At 33.0% G+C, this 9,685-nt stretch overlaps 1 protein-coding gene across 1 annotated transcript; it reads right to left on the bottom strand.

The window, feature by feature from the left end:
* Window positions 1-2,742: 2,742 nt before the first annotated feature.
* LOC145577547 (calcium-dependent protein kinase 2-like) lies at window positions 2,743-8,940 on the bottom strand. Its single transcript, XM_081635033.1, has 9 exons — window positions 8,805-8,940; window positions 7,674-8,477; window positions 6,431-6,574; window positions 6,194-6,346; window positions 5,712-5,827; window positions 4,424-4,591; window positions 4,191-4,318; window positions 3,461-3,560; window positions 2,743-3,195 (listed from the first exon to the last, which is right to left on the bottom strand). Exons 2-9 carry the CDS (start codon window positions 8,461-8,463, stop codon window positions 3,121-3,123), a joined length of 1,674 nt encoding a protein of 557 aa, XP_081491159.1. The 5' UTR covers window positions 8,464-8,477; window positions 8,805-8,940; the 3' UTR covers window positions 2,743-3,120.
* Window positions 8,941-9,685: the final 745 nt, after the last annotated feature.

Raw genomic sequence — 9,685 nt, 5'->3', positions numbered from 1 at the left:
TAAAAACAGAGGTAATGATATACAAAATGAAAAATTTAAGATTTTCAAATTGATATGACACTCTATGTAACATTGTTGTTTAATTCCATTTCAATAATTTAGCACCTTAAAAATATTGTTTAAAGAGCTTGCAAGTCCAACAACTGTATTTAATAATAGTTGTTTTAAAATTTCAGCACCTTATCATCATTTAAGATATCTGAGGGTTGTTAAACAGTAGTCATAATATTGAGTATACATACAACAATGACATGTTTAATCATCTCAAATTACATAAAAAGTTAACTTTAACTTTTACGTGAATTGGGGTGACTAAACGTGTATAAATTACACCTGTTGTAAACCATTTGCTACCTATTTTTTTTTTTTTTTGGTACCCCACTTTCCTTTGGCAAGTTTAATTGAACTTCTTGATGTGGACTCTAATCTTATAGTCTATAAATTATCTCTCTTAAGCTTATATAATTCACCTTCTTTTTCCTTTTCTTCTACGTCGTTCTCTCTCCGCCATTTTAAATTTTGCTCGGAGAAAATTAAAGAAAAAATGTATCAAATTGACGACGATGATAGAAGATTTCATCTCCCACCTCCTCTTTCAAACGAAGCCAACAATGAGATTAATTCATCCCAATTTGGCATTCTTTCATCAAATCATAATAAATTCTTACCAAATCTCCACTCTTATCTTCCACTTCATGACCTAACAACATTAAACCCTACTCTCAATATTGATTCACCATCATCTAGCCCTAATAATAGCATTATCAACACTTTATGTTCAGATGATCAAACAACCAAGGAGCAAAGTGAGGAACAAGAAATTAGAAGGCTAAAGAGGATGATATCGAATAGGGAATCAGCAAGAAGGTCTAGGCTTCGCAAACGCAAGCAACTCGAAAACCTTCAATCACAAGTTTTACAACTTCTTGCAGCAAATCACCAACTAGCCGAAAAACTCAACCTTGTCATGGAGTCTAACTATGAACTTCTCCAAGAGAATGCTCGGCTTAGGGACGAATCCATCTGCCTACGAAACGAGTTGCTCATGTCAATGAAATGCGACCTAGGGCTCGAAGATGGTGAATGTACAAGAGCTAATAATAATCAAACAGCCACTAGTCCGAATAGCATCACTAGTTCCATGGATGTTCTACGTTAAAATTGTGAGTTATAATAATATTAAGTATGTTGAATTAAGAAAACTTTTGTATATTTTATGTAATTGGAATTTCATACCTTTAATAATAATGTATGTATGTAGTAGCATATGCTATGATCTTTTAATAGTCATATGTAAGGTTGTAAAGTTAATATCCATGTTTTTGTTGCATTTGAGTTTCTCTATATATGTATGATGTTACGATAAATAAGTCCTATAATTGTTTCTTATGGTATGTGACCATTTTAAGAAAGCTATAAAAATTATGAATTATGATAGCATGCATGAAATCCAACAATGTTTTTAATCTTTGATTTTGGGGAAAAAATTACTAGTGTTTTCCTAGCCAGTTCAAGTAAAGTAAGAAATTAATTAGCAGTTTTTTCCTCCGTTCTTTAATAATTTTAGTAGTTAGACTTGTTAATGTATAGCTTTGATCAATAATATATTTTTTTTTTAAAAAAAAATTATAAGTTGATAGTTTGAAAATTATTTTAATTCATTATGATTTATTCAATTTAGGTTGGATCATATCTTGGCATTCTAATAATTACGGGAATAATTTTATAAATTGTGTTATTTCATTTTGTTATGCAAGGTTGAATTTTTGCGTTCAGTTGATTATGATTCTGGACATAATTGGATTATCAATATTTAAGTCTTGATCGAGTACTTTGATTTAGGTGATCTTATATTGGTTACTTTTACAATTAATAGTTTTTCTTTTTGAAAACATTTTACAATTAATAGTTATATATGCATTTACTAAAACATTTACTCAGGTACATCTTTTAAAATATAGGTATCCATGTTAATTAAATTGTCGCATACTCTCAACCTATCGTAAGAAAGAATAAAACATAATCCAATTGAAAAACAACTTTGGGTCATATTTAGGTGATTGACAAATTCAATTTGAATCTTGTCAATTCAAGTCAAGTCTATCGTCAATTAATTTACTATGAAAATATTTCAATTTTAGTATCTCCACCCTAATGTGTGTCAATTCAGGTCAATTTCAAGTTATTGGGTATCTTTGAGGTCTAGGTTGAATTAATTCCTATTTCACATAATTTAGGTCAATTTCAAGTCATTCAATTTTGGGCATCTTTGAGGTCTAGGTTGGATCAATTTCTATTTCACATTTCCCCCATTGCTTAACCTTGGAGATGACTATAAGTATATTGGAAAATATTTTTAAACCTGTTTGTTTTTAAAAGCCTAAAATCAATTAATTGGTATTGCCGAATCGCCGTACTCAGTCACATGAGTACATGACTACCATGGTACCATAGCAGCTGGAAGTAGAGCAACAACTTCAGTGAGCAACTGGCTTCAGAGCACTGGAGTGCTTTAGTCTGGCTTATCTGCAACTCATCTCGAACTACATATAACTATATAAGTGATATAACGTCATTGGAAATCATACTTCGTTCTTGATTTCACTGAACATACTAGTAATCCCTCCTCTCATGAAGTTGTGCGCAGCAGAAGATCCCAACCCAAGTAACCAAAGAATGAGCAAAGCGAAAAATTATAGGCCTTTGAAGGGACTGCATATAGTTAAAGGTTTAAATCATCAATAATACAAGGGATCGACTCTTTTCATTCTCTTCTTCAAGGAAGAAACTCTTCCGGTTCTAAAACACATAGCACCATCATATAATACTTCACGGTATGAATAATAAACCTCAAACACTACTAGGAGTTGTGAGGGTTTATCTTAGATACAGGTACAAAATTACTCTGCTTCAAGCAGAGCTTCAGAAAAAAAAAATATCTAAGCAATCAACAAATTCTATGTAAAAATACATATACAAATGTTCAAACTTCCGGCAAAGATGCAAAGTAAATGTTCATAGACAAGGTTTCCTGCTGCTCCCGTCGAATATAGTTTAATCACAAGCAAACTTACCGGGCTGACTATACAAAACACCTCTGCTACACGGATGAACTTGGAACTAGAAGAGTTTTACTTGTGCTGTTGTACCACTTTTCATCATAGCACAAAATTCATCGTAGTTGATTTTTCCATCCTATAATATGCCAGCAAAATCAGTCAAATGCAGAAAATGATACTCTATCCTAAATTGTGATGGTCTGATTTGCAACTGTTACTCCCTCACGTTCCTAGAAAAAACTCCAAATCATATATACCTATTATTTGGAATGTAGGGATAAAAGATTAATTTTTTTACACTCACTCGCACAAAGAACAGTAACAGTACTCATAGGTTACCAAATATTTTGTCTAATGCACTATGCCAATGAATTCTAAATTTGTGTTTACTAGATACTTACATTATCAGTATCAACCTCTGAGAGAATTTCTTTGATGCTGCTTTCATCAGCGATTCCATATTCCATCATCTCACTTTCCAGTTCATCCATTGTAATGAATCTGACATATAAGAAAGGTAATTTCAGTAACTAAAACTCTGTTCATCCTCACAATAAGCATTGCTTTGGAGAGTCAAGACTCGAGAGTGTTACACAAATACTAAGGAAGTGTTCTGATAGCATTAATAGTCATTTAAGTAAAGAAAAGTTGCCCTCATGTTAATAATGGTTCATAAACATACGCCACCATTATAGAGCAATATTTTGAAGAAAATAAAAAGTTCATAGGATAAGACTTATTCGTTAGATACAAGGAAGTTTAATTTTATAAATTGAACAAAAAAAATCCTTGAAGAACTTGTTTCATGAATATCTTGCAAGAGAATCAAGAGAACAGATGAGCTAAAAAAAAATCCAAGAACGAACAAGCTGCATAAAAAAACTTTAACTAAACGTAATTTGAACCAAACCTCAACTGAAAATCACGTTGCAACATGTCCAACATATAACAGATGAGATATTATTTCAAGATAAGAACCACAGAAAGAATGAAGTGGAAAACATGCAAGCTCCTCGAGCATAAAATGATATGGGAATTTCATGTGCATATTTAAGCAACACGCAAAAACTCAGAAATGCTGTGGAGGGGAAAGGAAAAGGGGGGAGGTAGAGGCAGTTGTTATGGACTCACCCACTATTATCCTTATCAAAGTATCGAAATGCTTTTAATAAATTTTCATCTGTTTCCAGTCTGTGTCTATTCATTGTTGCAGTGATAAATTCTGTATAGTCAATTGTCCCGTTTCCATCTACATCAGCCTGCAAAAGATTCAGATATATGATAACCAGCAACAAAGTAACGTAATAAAAAATACCATGATAGGATAAAAATCATATGTAGCTGAATGATAGTCTTCAACTTACAGCTTCCATAAGTTGCTTCACTTCAGTTTCAGTAAGCTTTGACCCAAGTTCAGCTAATCCTTTTTTAAGTTCATCATACGTAATTGAACCGCTGTTATCCGTGTCCATGTTATCAAACATAGCTTTAAAACCTTTAATATCCTCTTCAGACATATTTTCAGCGATAACCTGCAGCAAATGAGCCAGGGTCATCAAAATCCAAAATACAAATCTGTTACTATCACAGGCTGATAGTCAAATTAAAAAGGTATAAATGAAATGAAATATGTAATCAAACTTTCAAAAACGGCAAGAATCTATTTAATGCATATCAGAAGTCATTTTTAGAATGGTTGTCCAGAAGAATGTAAAGGAAGCTAGGGAATAAAAATTGTGCACAACTATTTCGAAGGTCAAACTAAAATGTAAAAGGGCATGGAGCAACTCAGTACTGGGCTAAGCATTAGTAGAGGTAAAGACATGTACCAATGCAGGCAGCAGGCATAATGTTATTTTCTCCAAACAAAATCCAATAAATACCAACATATCTAGCAATAGACCTTTGGGGCTCTCCCATCCTTGTGACTTACAGGTCTTACACAATAGAAGTATTGGGATATTTACTTAAGAAAATCCTTGACAATGTATTGATCAAACTGAGACTGACCACAAAAAATTAGAATTTTAAATAAAGGGAGAGGGAACTACTTAATCAGCTAGCTCATAAGATGATTGGTCATACAGCTAAAGTAACAATGCAATATAGCCTATTTTAGATGGACTCTTCATTTCACCTCCAGGCACGAGAAATTTACATCTAGACAATTCTAAATAAGCAAAACCGAGCGAATTGTTGGAAAAATGGCAGAGCAAAGGATATATACCATGTTTAGTTCTAGTAATTGGCCAAGTTCATAAACTAGACTACAGGTATAAGGCTAAATATTTAAAATTTTCAGAAAATAAAGAATTTCCCAATGTCCAATCTACTTGGTTGGAGAATTCTCAGCCTATATCAGCTTATTTCTTCCCAAATTACTAGCCAATACTACTACTTCTACTACTACTACTAAGGTTAGCTGGGTGTAAGGGAACATTCCCCTGTGGTCCTCTATATAAAAATGTGATTTTTCTCCCAGAAAATGAAAAATTCCGATAGAAGTCAAACTCTGTCAAATCATGCTATACCTAATTTTTTCAAGAAAAAATCCTCTATTCTGCCTGAAAGAATGTGTAAATACTACCAGTATATACAAAACAAAACAAAACAAAAGAAGAGGAAAATTAAAAGTTTCGCCTTGAAGCATACCTTTAAAGCTAGCTTCTTTAGCTTATTCATTGCCCTAAACTGTTTCATTCTAGAGAGCACTGCACTATCTATTGGCTTGTCTGATGCATCTCCACCTTCTCTCATCCAAGGATGCTCTGTGGGTTCACAGAAATGAAACATGTTAGCTTTTCATAGAAATTAATAACACTGCTATACTGTTATTAGTAAAAGAGAGAGAGAGAGAGAGAAGAAAAAAAAAAAAAAAAAAACAGCACATAGAGCAAATACCCTTTCAACTGGTGATTAACCAGAATAATATCAAGTCAACATGTAATAGAATAGTTGTAAGTTCACAATTTTACATCTTAATATGTCAATGACAAGATACATCGTGTGAATGTGATAGCATATACATTGAATTACTAGACTTAAAAGTTGAAAGGGTAGCATATTGAAGAGCGGAGATACAGGACATATTCGAGAATGGCACTCTACCAAAAGGAAGTAAGAAAGTACATTACCAAGCACTTCTGCAGAAGTGATTCGCTTCTTTGGATCTGGATTCAACATCTTTCTGACCAGGTCCTTAGCACTTTTTGATATAGATGGCCATGGGTCGCTTTCAAAGTCAATTTCTCCTTTCAGTATGGCATCAAATATGCCTTTCTCATTTTCTGCAGAAGAAAATCAAGTGAACTGTCGGACTTTTACAGCTCAAATTGAATATAATAAGAAGAGTAAGAGAAAGATTATCATACCAGCCCAAAAAGGTGGGACACCGCTGAGTAGAATATACAGCATAATTCCTGCACTCCAAATATCTATTTCCTTCCCATACCTTCTCCGAAGTACTTCAGGAGCAACATAGTAAGCACTGCCCACCACATCACGATACACCTTGCCTACAAATTTGGTTCATATCAAAATTAAGTTTTCAGCTCTTACAAATGATTAGTAGTTCACTAATAAGACAGCCAAAAGGTAAAAGGCAACAATAGAAAAGTTATATTCGTATTGAAATTTGGTTTTTAGATCTTCATAAGATTGACAGCCAAAGAGGCAAGAATTATAACATATTTAAAAACAATAACATACTGTATATAACAGCTTAACAGAAAAGTCTTGCAGCTGAGACCACAGATAATTCCATCATAGAGTCACTAGAAAAGTACCCCCACCTATACTTTGTGCACTAAGACCTCGACAGTTTTTTTAATTGACACATCCAAACTTTCAAGCCAAGAGTAATAATCACACAACCTGGTATTGGCCAATACTTACAAGACAAAAGAAGAATTCCACAAAAAGACGGCAAATCAACCAGAATATCCCCGTAGGAATTACAACACTTCATCTTGATATAAAGGAATACTTGCTGATACTTAATTTTAGCTTAGCCTTTAAATCTGTCCGCTTATGTCCAATCAATTACTTTTAGTAACTCTACGTGTATAATCAAAAATTCAATAGGTAAAGCAGAATCAAATCCATGATCACCTTAAATAAACTACGTTTCTTCTATTAATATTGAGTACGTCGAAATTGAAGTCCTAACTCAATATAGATAAGACAAATGTAATAGCCCTTAAAATCATTATGCCTCTTCTACAGGGCACATTTCCACTAGATGCCAAATGTGACATCTCTAACTACTACAACTATCTTCTGAAAGCCAAGCAAGCCTTGTCGATTTTCATACACTACCAACATAATTATTACTAAGAATATCATAAGCATTTTCGAAAAAATAACAAAACAGTCAACAGACCAAAAGACATCAATACAAAAAAAACATGATGATGAAATTGAAAACATAGTATCTCCTTTCCATTACCTTTGCTTTAACTTCTTTTAGGTGGGAAAGGAATTCAAGGTGTATACACGTTCAAAAAAGCAGCAATACAGAACAAAGAATAGTATGTAAATGCCAATGTATAAACAAACACAATGTGCACACGAATTAAGTTAAAGCAATGATTACAAAGAGTATAAGAAATCAACCTTCTTCTATAAATACCGACAACCCGAAATCAGTAGCCTTGAGCATAGCTCCTTCATCCTTACTAGACAGCAAGAAATTCTCCGGCTTAAGATCACGGTGCAACACCCCCATGAAGTTACAAATCTGAACAACCTTAACAATCTGCCTACAAACCGCGGCAGCGGCTCGTTCGGAGTAATGCCCCTGAGCAATAATCCTATCAAACAACTCCCCTCCAGCACAAAGCTCCATCACCACATGTACAGATTGTCTATCTTCATAAACCCCTTTAAATTCCACAATATTAGGCTGCCCTGATAAATGCTGCAATATCTGAATTTCCCTCTTAATATCCTCTTTATCAGCATTAGTAACTAATTTCCTCTTCAAAATTGATTTACAAGCATAAGTTTGTCCAGTTGAATTCTCAGTACACAAATAAGTAATCCCAAATTGACCTCTACCCAATTCTTTCCCAAGTTTATAGTGTGACCTAATATCTTCAAAAGGCTTTCCCAAAATAGTATCTGAAGGTGGGCCAGCAATTGCAATCCTAGGTTTTTGGGGTTGATGATTACTATTATTATTAATATATCTTTGTTCTTGTTGAATGATTTGGGAATTGGGTTTTTGTTGTTGAACAACAATCTGCTGCCTCTGTTGCTGATGTTGCTGGGGTTGTTGCTGATAATTTCTAAGGTGTTGCTGAGAATTTTCTGGGTTGCTTGAACTGTTGCTGGTTCTTTTCTCTGATCTAACAACATTCATTTTGGTTTCTGAAACCTTGCTTCTACTTGCACAACAACCCATTATTATTCAAGATTCTGCAAAAAAACAACAGATCAAGAAATAATTATTACAATACTGATTATGATGATGATTTTGCAATTGATTGACTTAGGGTTTTTTTGAATTTTTTTTTCAAGTAAATTTCAGTTCAAATTAACTGAAATTGGGGTGAAAAGAAGAAGAATGAAATCTGGGTAATTGAAACCCAGAAAATATGAGATTTTTGATGATTTGATCATTCAAAATTTTCAAAAAAAAAAAAAAAAAAAAAAAAACAGAAATTCAGAAAAATTAAAACTTTTGAGATGGGAGTTGAAAAGAACAAACGTTATTTTTGTTTTATGGAAGAGTTGTTGACTCACCAGCTGAATTACAGTCGTCACTGCTGTTCTGGTCCTCTCACATAAAAAAGAAATTTAAGTTTTTTATAACCGCAATTTTTGGTAAGAGTATTCAAAAACGTGTTCAAGGAAAATACAAAATGGGACTAGCCGTCACAAAATTGACATGAGCTTCTAATATCCAATCGATTAATATCCGAGTTACTTTACTAGTAATATATTCCTCCGTTCTTTTTTACTTGACCCGTTTTGACTTTACACTATTCATCACATCTCTTTTCTCCGTCTTTTGTGAATGATATATAAGGAAAAATATATTCATATGATATCTTTTTGAATTCATCTCAATAAGTATTATTATAATATACAACTTTTATAACTTTTACTTATTAAGAATTAAAGTTATTGATCGCTAAAGTTTTGCATTGGCAAGCGTGATAAAAGAAATAGGTCAAGTAAAAAAGAACAGAGGGAGTATGAATTTTAAGTTGAACTCAAAATGATATAAAGTTCATATGACGAGAGGATAGAACTAATTAAATCGTTATTATTTAAATTCAAAATTAGATCAGAGTTCGATATATATATAGAGCCCTGGGCCCATAGTGGGAGCTAGTAGCCACATAAAATTGTAATCAATAACAATTCATACTTTGCTTGATTAAAAGCGAAGTTCGGCTTGATTTTTCTGTTGACAAATCGAGTTCGAGGTTAAATATGTTATGGAGTATTATGATTTGAGTATTGATTAAGTGAACCTCCAAACTCAATTAAATTCAATCTAAAGACTTGGAAGCTAAAGAAAATCATATATTTCTCCCACACAAGAAATATCGCGTATCATGATCATTACCATGATTTGTTAAATTGACACTAAAAAAAACCATTTTGTTATAAAGATA

Source organism: Chenopodium album, chromosome 14 (genome assembly GCF_948465745.1).
Source record: "Chenopodium album chromosome 14, dcCheAlbu1.1, whole genome shotgun sequence".
Taxonomy (NCBI): Eukaryota; Viridiplantae; Streptophyta; class Magnoliopsida; order Caryophyllales; family Amaranthaceae; genus Chenopodium; species Chenopodium album.
Note: the sequence above shows the minus strand (reverse complement) of the source record. Positions and strands in the feature narration are given on the sequence as shown.

Coding starts and splice junctions, on each gene's coding strand:
- LOC145577547 (XM_081635033.1), bottom strand. CDS start 8,463: ATGGGTTGTTGTGCAAGTAGAAGCAAGGTTTCAGAAACCAAAATGAAT. Junction 4,592..5,711: donor TAAAGAAGCTAGCTTTAAAG/GTATGCTTCAAG, acceptor CATTTGCTGCAG/GTTATCGCTGAAAATATGTC. Junction 3,196..3,460: donor CAGAGGTTGATACTGATAAT/GTAAGTATCTAG, acceptor GGCATATTATAG/GATGGAAAAATCAACTACGA.